We start from the raw sequence: 17,077 nt of genomic DNA, 5'->3' as shown, positions 1-17,077 counted from the left end.
GAAGCAGATGTAGAAAGACTGCAAAAGCAGCTGCAAAGCAAGGCAAAAAGGTGAGATGATCTAACGACCTGGGAGACCAGAACTGGGTAGAAGAGACAGAACTAAGAGGCATGAGAAAGAAGACAGCAAAATAAGATTAAGTTTCTGGCAAAACATCAGCCAAGACCATGTCCAGTGAAAAATGCTCTTCAAAACCTAGCTGGAACTATGTCTGTAAGGTAAGTCTATTTTTCTCTGCCAAAAACCAGAGAAACCCTCTGGCTAAATTCCCAGTCTTTCCACTAGTGGAGACTGAGGCAGAGCTAAGAGAGCTTACCATTCCTACAAACTAATGTCCTATTTCAGTCTGCAGGAGGTGGTCAGTCTAGAGGTTGCAGTTTGCTTATGTATCCTGGGGCTGGTAATCAGTGTTTTAGAAATTCTGTTTTGCCCTATACTTTAAAACAAAAATTGAAGTAATTACACAAGGCAAACGTCACAAGAAAATAAAGTAAAAAAATTAAAAAACTAGAAAATGTCAGGATTAAAATTTTTTTGTCCCCTTGTGTGTATGCATGGGATGCTTTTTACTTGAACAACCATACTATTTTTTTCAGTAGACCCATTTCATTAAATGTAGAAAGTTGATCTGTTTGGGTTTCTAGCAGTCCACATTGAATTTACTGTCTCAAAGTGCTGAGTGTACCTTCACCCAAGTGGTTGACTTTAGGACAACAGTGTGGAGAGACAGAATGTAAGAAAATAAAGATAGTGCAGAAGGCAGTCTCACACCTGAGGAGTTGCAGCTGCGCTAATCACAAAGATTAGGAACAAGCCTGCCCTTAACAGGCCACAGCTGTGTCCAATAATACAAGTGCTACAAAAGAGTGGGCTAGCTGGGTGAGGGAAGAGTTGGAGTTTGTTGGCTGTGCTGGGAAGGAGTCAGTGCTATGAGGAGCTGCCCATGAACAATGACCAAGAAGGTATGGAACTTTTGCAATAAGATGACAACATAATAGTTCAAAAATGCATAAGGTTTCAGCTTTAGCCATTCCAACGTGAATTCTTTGGAAAAAGCCACTAAGTTTAGAGGTTTTGCTCTGATTTGGAATGAAAAAAAAGAATCCCAAGTTTGTACTGGAGAAAGGATAATGACGAGTTCTTCCAACCCTTCTAGACACAGAGCCCTCACTTCTGTATTTCAGCTTCACTTCCAATTACAAACCACCACAAAGTGTGACTCAGATCCTTCTACAGTGATAAAATCACCATCATTCTCATCTGTGAAGTGGTGGTACAGGGCCAAAAAGATTATTAGTTTCAACGTTTCACAGCAAAGAAGGAGCAGAAGAAAATACAAGCTGTTGAACTAGATTTTTAATTCTGCAAGGCTGAAACCATCATTACCTCTACACTCCCCTGCTTCCCTGACTGTAGGGTGGCAACCCCACTTAGTCTTACTCTGGGAGTGGGGCAGCAGAACTGTTCTGAATACAGGCTTGAAAAGGCAGGAATGATTGTTGGGACCAAAAAGCCTGATGCTTTTGTCACAAGGAATATACTATGATGAATGTAGAGGGGCCTCTTCAGAAATGTACTGTAATAAGGTACTAGTCCTAGTAGGAAGAAAGGGAACAAAAGAAAACAGAAAAAAGGAACCTAAGACATGAGTACATTTAAAAGATCAGAATGTTAGCATCATGAGGTCAATATGGCCTTCAATATAATTGAGCTTATCATTGACAGTTCCTTCAACCTATTCTGTTGTCACAGAGATCTGGTTCACTCAATATCTGCATAGGACGTGTTACCCTACTTAGCAGAGTATTTCCAGTTACTCAATGTAACAGAAACAGCACAAGGTAAAAAACAGAGGCAACTGAATTGCATTCTGTGATTAAGCACAGGTAAATCTCAATTTCTTTAAATGTACACATTCACTACACTAGTCAGGTTCCTACACATGGAAAGGTGGACTTGTCAGATATTTTGACAGGGCAAACTAAGCTTCTAGATAAACCAGCAGCTGCCACAATCACATTGTACTGAAGAGCAGTCACAATAAAAAAGGAAACAGCTTTTGCTGATGTCTGAGCCTTTGATAAAATAAGTCTATCTGAGAAAACACAGTTTGTTACTGAAAGGCATGTTCTCTATTTGCTCTGATTCTCATAGCTCAAATGGAAAAAAATGGCCAATGGGATCACAACAACAACAAAATGGTAACACATGGTGATGGGCTGTAGCAGACTCATAGTTTCTAAGATCTTTCTTAGATGAAAAAATGTATTTTCAAAAAAAGGAGAGTACTTTATAAAATTAAACATATTCAGAAGTTGTAATCACTGAGATAATGATCCATTAAAATAATTATATCTGTAATAGCTAAAATGTGGATTTTTTTTCTTAGCCTCTTCTGGTCAATAACTTTATTAAAAGAAGCCTCATACACAAATGAAATATTTTGTTTTTAAAAAATGTGATGTATTCTTAGAAGCTGGTTAGAAATTTTCAGATGACATGGACATCTGGCTGGGAGCCTGCAAGGTTTTGTCTGAGTCACCTTGAGGGTGATAAATGCACGTGGATTCCCAGACAGGACTCCAGCACCACTTCTGTGTGTAATCCTGGCACAGTTCAGTGCTCTGCACCTCTTTTAAGAAATCCACCTGTTGCAGGGCCCCTGGAAATTTAGGGGTATCTATTTTTTCAATAGCACTGCTGGTGAACTCTTCTTTGGGATCACAGTCCCTCAGAAATTTGGGTCATCTGCAGCAACGTAGCTCACAGGTCTGCCTCTGCTAGAACTGGAAACCAGTGGTTTCCAGGCTGACCCCAAGCCCTGGGGTGACCTTTCTGGCAGTGATATTTTACACCTGCCTCAGGCTGTAAGGTTTGTGCTCTCTAGAGTCAGCTTGGGGGCAGATGGCTCAGTGCTGCTCCAGGCACTCTGTGCTGGAGCTGAGTATCAGAGTTCCAGGAGCAGGGATGGAACAGGGATCAGGCTGCAAGCAGGACTGCCAGAGCATCCCCAGCTTCTCTTGGCTGAAATGCAAGCTCAGTCAGGCAGAGGTGGGGCCAGGCTGGGTCACAGTGTGCTGCACATCTGTCCTAGGAAGCTCTGGCTGCTCCTGACACTGATGTCTTGGTCACTTCCACTGCACAGTGCAAGGTCCAGAAGAATGTGGCTCCCAGGACAGGACATCATGTTTCATGGTATGCAGACACACACATGCTTGTGTGCAGATGTGAAACACATCACAAACTCCTATTAATGAGATTCCTACAGAAGATTATTAACTTTGATAGAAAGGTTAAGTTAAAACCAAGTTTCTAAAAATCATAATCTCCTTTCAGATCATGCTAGAGAATACCAATTTTAAAAGAATACAGGAACTGCCGCTTTAGAGAAGTGTACTCTGAGCCCCCAAACTAGCAGAAAAGCAGTCTTGCTTCACCCTGAAAGAATGAATTAGAAGAGGGCAGAACAACTTGGCTTGGAATGAGACTTCTTAAAATGAATGGGCAGAACTTCAACAAGTGCACTAGAATATAGAATATATACTAGCCATACAAAAGTGTCTGGTGCTGAATATTCACTAGGTCCCTTGACAGGAAATGTGGCAAGGACTGGTATATCTCGTTACTGTTTTAAATGTTTGTTTGGTTTTAATATTTCTAGTTACAGCTTTTTCTTATTCAAATGTTTTCATACTTTAAATTATGTTACTAATTTTTATACTGCTTTAATTAAATTACTTAATTTTGTATGCCTTTGGTCTCAACTATTTCTGTTAGCATAATTATACCACTTTTTATAGTTTGAAACTGCACCTCATTTCTAGTTATTGCTTGTATTTTAAAGGAGCCTCAACATTTTAACATCTTTCAGTCATTCTTTTTGTAGTCCTATAATAATTCTTAATTGATAATAAAAAAGATCATAATTAATAATTAATTTCTGTATATATTTTGGAAGTGAGAAACAAATTTCCAGATAACAACTTGCCAAACTATTCTTACAAAATTTATTTCATTTAGATTTACAAGTTTTTCCATGGAAGCACTTTGATTATCATTAAATAAGGTTTTTCTGAACAGGGGATTTCAAGAGTTACACATTCTTCTTCTCCATCTCTCCTAGGTTATCACTGCAGAATGTCTTACAACATCAATGAAAGACAGTACAGGGTACAAAACACACCACTGCCATCCAGTACTACTTGTTCATGCTGAGAAACAAAGGTCAACACAATAAAGTGTTACTCATTCAACAACTGTCTCTATCATTAGTTACCTTAATCCCAGAACCAGTGTTAGTGCTTCATGCAGACCTGAGGTTAGTAAAAGACTAAAACTTTTAGAAGATGTAGTGGTCATTTCTCAATCAGTGTGAAATTCTTTTTAGTGTGAACAAGGGCAACAAGGAAAGTTTGCATACAATTTGGTTACAAGCTTAGTGTTCTAGTAAAAGTAAGAGGAACAAAGGGTTTTTTTGGACACTTTGTCTTACCTTCAGATAAACAGAACTGATATTTAATGATCTAAAAAGAGGGGAAATAAAATAATGAAATAATCATAAGGAGTTCAAGAAATGTCAGAACAGGAAGGCCTTGAGTTACTCATTTTCTTTTATAGATTTTCTTATTAGTAACAAAAAAATGCAGCATCCTCTTATAAAACAGGTATTTTACTGGAAAGTAAAAACTACCTTAAAACCAACTTAGTGATTAATAACATGGGAACAAAATTAAGATTGCAAGGCTCAGATTTTCAGTTTAAAACTTTACATTCTAAACATGTAGTGAGCCTTGAAACTTTCTTATGAAGAAGGTGCACTTAAAAATGTTTCTACCTTAACCAGCCTACATGACAGTACCAATGTTTCCAAGCAGACTTTATACAGGAGATAAAAATACAGGGTCTGGTTGCTATATTAAAGCATCTTGCCAAATCTTAATGCTAGGTATTGGCTTACGATGCCAGAAAACAGAATGAAGATTTAAAGTCAACTCTGCCCACGTTCTCAAACATGTATATTCTTTCCAATTAATGGTAACTCTTCATGATGTGCAAAGGTCTGAATTTTTAGTCTTTATAAGTAAGGATACTGCATTTCAAGTTTAAGATTTTATGAGAACTGTTTGTTACTTCTTACCCGTCTCTGAGGGCAAATGGTGATAAGGTGCTGGGCAAAAAACCTGAGCAGCAAAATCTTCAAATGTTGTAGGCTCTAGATGATGTTGAACAATTGTTTGCAGGTATCGTGCTCTCTCCTCGTAGCTGAGTTAGCCAAGAATTAAGGATGAATTTATATCATGTACTGTAACTGCTAAATATCATTGCCTAGTAATTCAGAATTTTTGTTTTAGTTAAATACCTATAATGTATTTCAGTGTACACACTTATTTTTAATTCTTTATATGACTGTGATATTGTCTGATGCATTGACATAATATTAAGTGTAAGATACACATGATTAATGTAAACCTTATGGTTTAACTGTATTCTTTTCATGTCTGATGCAGAACTTCCTGAAACTGTTTACAAATAACAACAACGTTTAAGTAACTGATTTGCCTGTATTCTGGTCACAATTAAATATAAAAACATTTCAATTTTCAGGAGATGGAGCATAAAACATACCTTAGCATTAACAAAACAAATTACTTTGCACTTTTCCATAATAAACTGCTTTCATAATCCCTAAACACACACATATTTAAGACAAATATAGTGAAATTTCAGTATTGGGAAAAACACCTTCTCAATTATGTCATTAAACCAAGCAAGAATATCTGTAAAGAATCCACAGGACCCTTAAACTGGTTAACAGGGTGTTGGCAGGGCACTGATAGTAAAATACTGTACTTCTTATTTTTCCTGTGTTCTCCCCCTCCACTATTACTGACAAGAGACTGGTATCTTGAAGTGTTGTTGTTTTTGAAGAACCCTCTCCACGCTTCTTGTTCCAGCAGGCCCGACTGTGCTGTAAGCACAGAGAGAGCGAGAAAAAGAGAGAATATTTCTGCTGTTCATGAAAGCAACTATGGAAATGGCTGTCAAAATGTAGAGCAGCAGGCAGCAACATACAATTATCAAGAAAAAACACCATGCTGACTTCATGTTGTATAGTTGCTGAACTGAGAAATCAGTTAACCTTTTCTCACACAACTTTCAGAGTTCTCCAGCTGGACTCAGTATATTGAATGAGGGAAACCTTCTCCAGCTATCTTACGCAAACACAGAACAATCAAAAATTTTCCCTGACATTTACATTTGTGCCCACTTTTTTTTCATATTTTATTTGCAGATAGTGAGACAATTTTCTACTTACATAGTTCTGTTTTCAAAAAAAAAAACCAAAACAAATCAGCATGCTGTGGAGGAATGCACTCAAAATAGATTTCTTTAAAATTTGGGGGTCTTAGGTCTGTTGTTCTTTTGGGGGGAATCTGGGACAGTGAGTAACCTATTTTTCTGACTCAATTTCACCACCTGTGAAATGGAGATAATACTTACATTGCACATATTTTTTAGCAATCCAAACACAGAAACTCATGTATTATACATGATAAGCATTTTTAATTACTAGTGATAAAATTTAAAATAATTATACTATTTTCAGTTATGATAAGCAATAAAATTCCCAACACCCAGTGAAAGTTAGGAACAATAACCTTCATATTATCTTACAAAACTACATTTCTACAATTACAGAACTTTTCCTACTAATTTTTTGCAATTTTTTCTGTACAATATTTACTGTAGATTTTAGTCTATCTAAACATGAAAAAATATAGAGACTATATTATGTAGAAACAAGTTTCAGTGAATAAAATTATTTCTATAATATTTCCTTAGACCATAACTAGGTTACATAGTGAAACTGGGAAACAGTTTTCTCTCCAAAATCTGCGCTCTGAATTCCTTCTGAATCCAGAGACAGCTGAACCACAGCAGAAGCCTCAGTTTGGACAAGCTAAAATAGAAGCACTGGGACAAGAGAAAATATAAAAATCTCCCATTGTAATGATTCTTAGGTTGGGAGATAAACACAGTATTGAGCCTGAACAGAGGACAGTAATATTGCACAGTTTTTAAGAGGCTATGTATAAGTGGTAGAGGATGAAACTGATGGTTGAAGTCTAAATAATACTACGTATCTCACAACTTGTTGAAAAGCACTTTTTTTTCATTGGGGGAGATTCACAGCTGCTGAATTTTCTGCAGTTAATAGAGTCCTTTGATTCACAGCAGTGCCCCTTGCACAAAAAATACTGGCCTTTGTGTATTACCAGAAACTAATTTTCTATTTGGCTGAAAAGGGAAAAATGGGGTTATTGCTTCTCCCTCCTACAGAGCTTTTCATTATGCCTGATGCACTCAACTTCTAAGCTCTTCTGAGAAAAAAAAAATAACTGAAGAGGCAAGAGGTAGAAAAATGAGCTTGTTAGCACATTAGAAGTGAAGTATCTTGGTGGGCCCTAGAAATTCCCAGTGGTGTGTTAACTTATCACTCTATGCATGCTGGCACTGATAGTCTCCCAATTGATCACTCTCTTTTCGCACCAAAGGTGCTGCCAGGAAGCAAAGGCTGAAGGCCCACAGGAGAGCAGGCTGCTATCAAAACAAGCTGTTTTTGAAAGTCTGCTTGAATGGGTAAAATGCTTCATGAAAAAGTAGGGTAGAGACACCTACTTGTTTTTAAAATGCTCTACTTTCAGAGGTCTCTAAAGGAAACCTTTTAGTTTATTCTATTATATCCAAAGCTTATACACACATAAGGCAAAATGAAGGAAAGTTACTGCTTTGAACATGACAAGGACATTCTTTTTCTCTAATCTTGGTACAATCTCCTAACCAAATATAGAAGTCTTGAGATAGATGCTGATTGAGGACAATAATGATGTTTTTGTTAGACAGTGAAGAGGATATGCTTATATCAGTTCTACAAGTCTAATTCAAATGCACACTTAGTACACACCAAGAGAAAAATAATTCAGCTAGCTGGGTTGCTGCTCATTCTAACAATCCACAAAACCATCTGCAGCTTGCTAAAAACCTAACCCACCTTAAAAACAAAAAAAAATCTGAGGCAAACTCCAAATCCAAAGCTTGCTTTGCTCCGCACTAAGAAATTACAGACTGTCCTCAGAAGAACTCTGTTTCTGTATTAGAGACTGCAGAGATGAGATACTTTTATCTTCTAGTAATTTGTATTTTGAGAACATCCTAGTTATTTTGAAACTCCAATTCTACTTGCTTTTGTGGCTAAGATAATCTAGTTCTACACTCTATTTGAATGCAACTGTCTGCAAGAGTGACCATAAACCCATGGAAGCTAATTTCTACATTACTTCTAATAGGCTAGACATTTATTTCTTTAAAACACTGCTCTCTAGGAAAGACTTATTAGCACTTACAGATTGAGTGGCACATACAAACTCAATGGCTACTAATAATAGGGCAATGCAAGCTGTATTCTTACTTCAAGTGGATGTTGCCACTGGCATCAGCAATTAAGATGGAATGGGAAGGATGCACAGACAAACCAATGGAGGAAGACTGGCACAGAGAGTGACAAAACACCTAAACAACAGTATTTTGAGCTGTTTGCTTCTGAAGAAGGTGCTAACTGGAACAAAACAGAATGAATAAAAATGTACGATATACATTAATTGTGCCGGCATTCGCCCAAATGTGTCAGCTAAAAACTTGCAGATGCATAACTGCAAAAAACATAACAAAAAAAATTTACTTCATTATACTTCTTCAGAAGAACAAGTTCTGAAAAATAGAGTCAGTACCAGAAGAAAATTAGGAATCATATCTTTATAGGTCACTCAGGTTGTAGTCACTTCAGCCAATATTTCATTTACATTAGGCTCCATTTTACTTATTCTCTAAATCTGTAATTATTCCTATTAATAATTATCTGAAAAGATGTATTATTTGAAAATACTGTACTTTCCATTATTAGACCTGTTGATTTGCACTTGGGAACATGCACTGAAAGCCTGGCTGTCAGATCACCTACTTATGCCCAATCTTTCTGAAAAATATAATTTCATGTCTTCACCTAATAGCTCTCCATCTCTGTTGATTGTATCACTTCCAAGCTTTAGATTCCTATGGCAAAATACATCTACATCTGCAGACTCTTTATGCATAATCTAAGCTAAAACTTTTTCTAGCCTTCTATCTGAACAAATTACCTAGGCTCTTACCTCACATCTCAGTTACTGCCATATCCTTTTCTCTGGCCTAAATAAATGCATTTTTAATCCTTTTATAATCTACTCAGAGCACTGCAGAATCCACTTTCTGGATGTAGTTCTTAGATGATGCATTCTCTCAGACACTGCCATCAGTCTGCCACTCCCTAGTGCAAATGCAGGCTACTAATTTGAACTTTACAGTCCATACCTATTCCATACATTTTACCAAAACCACTCACCTCCAGTCAGTTAATGCAGTCACTCTCACTAATCTTGACCTTTTGGAAAGACACTTTTGTACCTTCTTCTATGTGGCTTATGTGTAGCATCAGGTCTCCACAAGTGTCCACAAACGATTTCCAAACTCTACCTTCCCCCAAACTCTCCCGTCACTATGATTATTGATTTTTTACAATTTACTCTGTCATTCTGACTACACATTTTCTTTCCATTCTTCTTCACACTTCTCAGTTTTACAGCTGACAAAAATGTATTACAATACATCTAATATTTTTTAGTTAAGGAGTGGATAGATGACTACTGCTACAGTCATTGACGGAATACCAATCCTAAAATGACATTAACCTGAAGCTGGAAAAAAATGAAGAAAAAATTGTTTAAACATAGAATAAGATTTCCAAGAGTTTATTTAAGGATAAAGCACTTCACAACTATGTAATCAATCTGTTACCAGAACAACTAAGTGTTAGATTCTCAAATGAGCTGGAGAAGAAGTTCTGCTGCCTGCTCCAAAAACCATTTGGTAAATGTTTCCTGAGCATGGACTGGAAAGTCCCTATCCAGGGACACTCCTCTCCCAAGAAAGTACCATAATGATTAGACTGTAAAGATGAGCATCTATGTTTCCTGTGATTAAGAAGAAATCTTATTTTATGAAATAAAGAAAAATTCCAGCAGTGTTGAATTAAGACACTTTTATGAAAGCTTTATTCATAAATCTTCCCTCCTCATACTTATGTATTTGTATAAATGTCTAGTATACATGTGCAGTATACCATGATATAACTGCATATTGGTATGTAGATGCTTTGGTTCCAGAGCTATGAAAAAAAGACAGGGTTTTAATGATTGTCTTCAAATACCTCCTAGGAAAAAAGCTAGAACGTGCATTTCCAAATAGCAAGATGGATTTTTTTCAGGTTAAATTACAAACTCCTCTCAGAAATGCATGTACAGCTGCATCCCTGGCAGTTCCAACTGTTAGCAAAATCACCTAAGAAGTCAATATATATTGATATGATTGTGGAGAGTATGACTTTGTTTGCCAGGCATTTGGAAAATAATTTAAGACACACAGAAACTGAACTGCTGCTCCATCCTTACCTGGAAAATGAAAATCCTACTCCCAGAGATACTTTCTTGTAGGATAAATGGACATTTGCAAGAGGTTTTTAATTGCATACATACACAATTTACATAAAAGAGATTGATAATATTTTAAAAAAGCCATACAAGAAGGAACTCTCTGGTTTATTACATTTTCCTCCTCAGCAAATTTAGAGGCATCAATCATTTTTTATAGGAAAAAACCCCAAATCTGTAGTATGGTCAACATACAAAAATGCTCCTAGGATATTAGGGACCAAAGTAAAAAAAGAAACAGTGAAGCACAGTGAAGAGCATATGTTGGTAGGAGATTTTAAGTTTTTTGCTCTCTGGCCTGAAAAGGTGTGCAAACCCCACAGAATAAATTGCTACAGTTTGAGATACTTAAAATGATGAAAGAATTGATTTTATTTGGCACATCTTTCCTAGTAAATTTCAATTCCTTACATCGAAGTGTGAAAGGAGAATGGCATCCCCTATAAAGATAACAAGTACAGGTTAGGATCAAGGTTTTAAGTCGAAAGGAAAACTTAGTCCCAGCAGAATTTGACTTCTACAGGAAGACAAGACAAAACCCCCACACATCACAGAAATTGAATTTTTTTTTCTGGGAAATCTCACTCTAAAAGAAGAGACTGTGCAGTGGTTGTCACACCAGCTGAACTCATACTGAGTCACAGCAATTTGTAGTCTTTGTTGGCTCTTAGAGTTAAGGATGTAAGTTGGGCTGCTATTGATCCAGGGCTGGAAGCCCTGCAAGTAGCAGCATTTTGTATGTAGGTGGGTGATCAGTATCAACTGAGAGGAATAGTTAAAGTTCTCTTCTATTCTGAAAAGTGACTCTGTAGAAGTGGTATCATGGTGTTCTCTATTTATTGCATTTCAGTAATTTCCACATCTAGTTTGCACAGTATACAAATAAAGAGGGTTTATTTTCTTCCAGCTGCATCTTCTGTTTACTCAAGTCACCTTGATATGTCAAAGTCAGTCTGGGTTCTTTTGTGTTTCTTAAATACTGTCAATATTGAAAATGGCAAATAAATATTTAGCTAGGTGCACCTGTTTACAGAGCTATGCTGTAAATGAAAGAAGCTTCTGCACATACAACTGGACTTAGCCACAACACCAATGATTCATAAGGCAGAATTCAGTTCATTCTCCTCATATCTCATGCAAGTTACTTAGATGAAAGAGAAGAAAAAAAATTACTATTCTAGATACTACTAAGCTGGTGAAAATGAAAAATTTTAAAGTCTTTTAAGGTGATTTTTTCCCTACTGAACCACTTTTTCAAGACAGCTCTCCTGCAATAAAATGTAGCAATATATTTTCTTACTCACAAAAATAGAACATAAACCTCAGAGAAATGAAAAATGTATGTCAAAAGTAAATTAGTATGTTGCATTTGGTGATAACATTTTAAAACTGCAGAACGGGCTCTATAAATCAAAATCAATAGTTTTAATAAGTAATGTATATGTTACAATCTACTAATTAATGTAAATATCTCACTAATAAAATGAGAATATATATGAAAAACAAGTAACAGACTGTAGAATTTAAGGAAGCCTAAAATGTATTATCTAACATATTTAATGACATTCTTTTTCAAATCAAGCTATAACTACAAAGGGCTTTTTGAGGCAATTTCTTAGGTACGCTCCTTCATGAAGAAAATAAAGGAACCTATAATAGATAAATTTATACAAACTAATTCCATTATTCCAAATATTGCAATTTGTTTCCAAAACATAGTTGCATCATCCTTTGAATGAATATAATGAAAATTGCTTTTAAATTTTTACACTACTGAGCAGTTAAATAAATCTGTGATAAATTAACTGTTATCAGGCATTTTTACCATTTGGACATTTTTTGTTTAAAATTACTTATATTACAGTTAAAGGAGATAATTTACATTATATCTGCTCCATGGTTATATGGTTAAAAGTCCTGCAATGTAAGTGTAGGCTAGATGAAGTTGCAGCCATTGAGTGTTTTCAAGTAAATGGTATTGTTTTCTGCCTAGTTTACCAACACACTACATATGGAAAGGCATTGACTTTATCTGAATTTATGTAAGAATCTTAATTTTTCTAGTGTGGGCAGTTTCAAAATTGCTAAATTACTGCAAGAAATTCTAATTGATGCATACATTTTCATTAAAAGACTCAACACATTTAACATTCTGCAAAACTGTCCTTCTAGGAAAATCCTTGATGCATTGTTTACTTTTATGCTGTTCCACAAAATCTTACAGCTCACTAAATTCATCAGTGGTTTATAACATCTTCTAGGAAGAAAAAGCTGTGATTCATCAGAGCAGACAAAGCTGGGCTTTAATCCATTTCTATAACCATATTGCCAAGTCTATATTGTTTACATTGCGTCTCAATTAAGAGACAGGCAGGACACCTGGTACTTCTTTATCTAAGTCCCACGGGCTGCCAGATGACTCAAAATCCATAACAGGTGCTAAGGCAGTGTGAGTGGAGCACCATTAACACAAGCTGGAATTGGATAAAATTTGGACTGCGCTTAACCACTTAAAAACACTCAATTATGGAATGAAAAATGTAACCACTCTGCACCAAGGTCCTTCACAGAAGGCTTATAAAGATATGTGGAATTAAAGTGCAAGTGAACTGAACTTAAAATAAATTTTAATTTCAGTATTGTCTTTAGAATATAAAACGATATAAAACTATATAAAAAAGCTGGGGTTCTTTTTCAGATAATAACAGAAAAATATTCTTTACTGAATTAATTTTAATTCTGTTCATCTGCTTAGGCAGTAAAAATAACAAAAATTATGGTCAGACTTTTTGGAATTTCAAAATTAAGGGAAAAAAAATCTGAATTAAGACTACTTATAAAATTCATCAACTCTGTAGAAACCATAAGTTATTTTATTTTAAGAACTTTGGCAAACAGGAACATCTTATAGAAGGATTCTAAAACCAACAAAGGTTTAAGTGCAAACCTGTATTATAAAAGATACTCATTTGCACCAAAAAATCCCACTGCAGATGTCTTTTCACCACTTTTTCATCTAAGGTGACTGAACTACATATTAAGCTTAGACTCTGACAGAACACACTGCATGAGAGAAAAAATGAGTATCAGAAATTTTACAGTGGACAATTACTTAAGAACTATCTGTATCTAAATGTGCAGTAATCCAATTAAGTTTCTATTTAATATTGTAATTATCAAGAACACAATATAGTGATTTTATTACCAGAGTAAGCAGCTACAAAGTACAGTAAACTGTCATTTAAGACCGTGTCAGAGTATCTATGATAAGCAGCACATTGGCTTAAACTAATGCACTATATGCCTCTAGGGAATGAAAGGCTCAGAGACTGGGTTTTAACATCAGAATCTATCCATTAATCTTGACTTAAATATAATCTACTCTGCAGTAAGAGGAAGAATGGGCATTCAATGAATTATCTGTTTGAAATACAGCAGGACCATACTAATACAAACATATAGCAGAAAGTATCAGTTTTGGTACCATTTATAGTGTATTGACGGTTCTACAAACCCTGAACTACATTTTAGTTAAAAAGTCAGATCAAATGGCTACCAGGATGGGAAAGATGAACACCTCAGCACTATAACTTTACCTGGGTGGTTAAAAGAATAATGACAGTATTTAAAAATACTACACTCATGCAGGTTTCAGTAACAGGCTATGGACATGAAGGCAAAATAGTGAAGAAAACAGTGCTGAAACCCATAAGCAGGCAGAATTCCCACTCCAACTTACAGGAAGGATTTGTCTTACTAATGTATCCAAGATGGGAATCAATGAGTCCATAAGGTATGTTGTGCTAATTGTTTAGAAGCCCATCACAGCTGCCACGGCTCTGGGCTCTCTCGGAGTGACGGAGCGCTGCTCCTGCGGTCACCTGGCAGCTGTGGGCTTGCAGGAGGCAGCAGGGGAGGCACAGGGCTGCGGCCGTGGCGCTGAAGTTTAGTAAAGCTGTTGTACCAAACATACCAACAAAAGATGTTAAGGTTTGGGCTGAAGTGATGACTGCAACAAATGAGGAATACTATAGGCCAGAGGGGAACTGCAACCCCATAAAGTAACTCCTGATGCTGGGAGAGGGATTCATCCTCAATCTGACGTCCAGCATTACATCAGTTTTAACTCAAGTAATTAAGGTTGATAGGTGTAAAGAATACAGAAGCAAAACTAATTCTCTGCTGTCTGGTATTAGCATGAATGCTTAAGCTCACTGTTTTCACATATTCAAGTATTTAAATTTCTGCTTTATATACCTACTCTGCATATATAGACACATTAATTGATGAGAAAAACAACGAATGCATTTTCATGAGGAAATCACTCCAAACTGCAAAATTACACAAATATAAATTATATTACTATTAAATAGTGTCCAGTAAAAAGACTGCACATATAGGCATGTGTTCATTTTCCATTCCACACTACTAGCAACAAAGGTAACTTCTCTAATAAGAAATTCTGTCCTTAATTCCAATCTGTACTTTAACGAACTTTACAACTACCTTTAAAAATTTTATACTTGATGAGAATGTTTTCTCTTTCCTTTGGGTTGCTGCAGTACCAGTAGCAGATAATCTACTTACCAGCCTCTATCGAGGGCTTAAGTCAATTTTAAGAATGATTTTAAAACCTCAAAGTCAGGCTTCTATTTAAATGAAGGAAACAAATACGAATTTTCAGTTATTTCCCTTTTTTTATATTGTGAACAGCAATTAGCAAAGTAGCTAATCGCTCTCCTCCCTAATGCCGTCAAGCTGCTGAGAGCAGTCTGCAGCACTACAATGGTACTATTGTGAACACAGCCTGGCCTTCCTTCCCACAGAGAGTTAAGTGGGCAGTTCCTGCTGCCCATGATTGGTGTCCAGTGAAACAATACTTAAGAGCCAGGTTTTATCAGTTCCACGCCAAAGAAGTGAAGCCAGGGAACCCAAGCCTTCATATCATGCTGAACCATATGCCAACCCTGCTGGCCCCTAAGGTTTATCACTAGGAATCAGGATCCATCATGTCCCCTGTGAAATTTCACTTCACATACCTTCTGTGAAGTGCATGGCTTTGCTGAAAACTGACCTTTTTCCACAATTGGCATGAACAGATGGATGGTAACTATGGTTTAGCAAGCTGAAATTAAACGATTTTCTAATAGCATGCATTCTTCTGTGTTTGGGAGGAGAAGCATTCAGGAGGAGATAGATGTACTTGTGACCCATGGATTTATTCAGCTGCAGCTAATCAGCAATTAAACTATTTTCTCAATGCCTAGAAAGTATATTGAGATTAATTTGATTGGCCAGGCTATGATTAGGACTCACGTCCTTCGGACTGCCATATGGTAACTCCAATTACTGTAACACTAACTTTTAATCCTTGCTTTATGTTAGCTTATTCCATTTTTCTACTACGTGGCACATACAGAATAAACTATAATCTTTTTTGTTATAATTTTGACCCTGGTGAATATTTTTACATGAAGTGCATTGCATCTCCAGCTAGATATTTCCACATACTGCCAGGTATTACATACAAGCCCTTTTTCACTAACTGAAATACAGACCTGTAGGAGGATGAAGCCAACCAATGTGCTTGTTTCTATTTAATCTATTTTTTTTTTTTGGTACCTAAGATCTTCTAATCCCTTTGTTGGCACTGGAAAGCATGCCCCAACTGTTTTGATTACCATATGCAGAATGATGCAGAAACAGTTTGCCAATATCTTATTCAACTCACCCCAAAACATCACTCTATCTCAAAACCATTACGGTTTTGCCAGTCTGGGTTGCTAGAAATAATTTCCCATGTTTCCCACCAATTTAAATATCAGAATCAACCATATGGAATGCCACATACTTATTTTTATATATACATGGTTTTTAGTGTTTTAAAATACAAACCTTGCAAGTTGTTTGCACATCCCCTATCATCTTATGAGGGGGAATTTATGAAAAGGACAAAACCAATACACAATGCTGGTTTTTGTAACTTAAAACCAGGGCTTAAATAGTTTAAAATTATTTCTTTACATCTCTGGAATGTAAGGAAAAATAGTTTAGTCTTCCAGGCTTTTATTCACAGACTTCTGACAGCTATCAAAGAAATCTGTATGAATTTTAACACCTTAAGGGGGCAAGAGTCTTAACATTTTAACAAAGGGCTTTTGTTACCCAAAATGTTTAATTAATTAATAAGGTTAAGTAGGTATTAAGAAAAAACCTGTCACTTTGTGTTACACACATGGCAATCAACTCTGCGTAACATTGGATTAGTTTATCTTTTTCATTCCAGTTTAAGGACTCATAGCCTTCCCCCTGCAAAATTTATTTTTTAAAAAGGGATTTATAGACTTTAAAAACACATTTTGTAATGAAAGAGTGATTCCACTACTAATTTTCAGCTAACAACACGCAAACATTTCCTTCCTTAAAAATACGTTGTAACATATTTTTATATGTTAAAAGAAAAATTCTCTTCCCACAAGGGATCTGTACTGACA

General features: G+C 36.1%; 1 protein-coding gene and 1 long non-coding RNA gene across 13 annotated transcripts in view; one reads left to right on the top strand and one right to left on the bottom strand.

Annotated features, from left to right (window-relative positions):
* The window catches only part of RALGAPA1 (Ral GTPase activating protein catalytic subunit alpha 1), a 129,166-nt gene that overhangs the window by 8,012 nt on the left and 104,077 nt on the right, over positions 1–17,077 (bottom strand). For 11 of the 12 annotated variants that reach the window (XM_064714703.1, XM_064714705.1, XM_064714704.1 and 8 more), the window contains one exon: positions 5,138–5,262. In XM_064714703.1, the coding sequence (XP_064570773.1) occupies positions 5,138–5,262 (125 nt within the window). Of the gene's footprint in view, positions 1–4,492; positions 4,524–5,137; positions 5,263–17,077 lie in introns of all 12 variants that reach the window. The other variant, XM_064714710.1, reaches the window with a different exon arrangement.
* On the top strand, positions 891–5,144 carry LOC135448568 (uncharacterized). Its single transcript, XR_010440498.1, has 3 exons — positions 891–962; positions 3,095–3,195; positions 4,124–5,144. It is a non-coding gene; the product is annotated as an uncharacterized LOC135448568 (long non-coding RNA).

This window comes from Zonotrichia leucophrys, chromosome 5 (genome assembly GCF_028769735.1).
Source record: "Zonotrichia leucophrys gambelii isolate GWCS_2022_RI chromosome 5, RI_Zleu_2.0, whole genome shotgun sequence".
NCBI classification, from domain to species: Eukaryota; Metazoa; Chordata; class Aves; order Passeriformes; family Passerellidae; genus Zonotrichia; species Zonotrichia leucophrys.
Note: the sequence above shows the minus strand (reverse complement) of the source record. Positions and strands in the feature narration are given on the sequence as shown.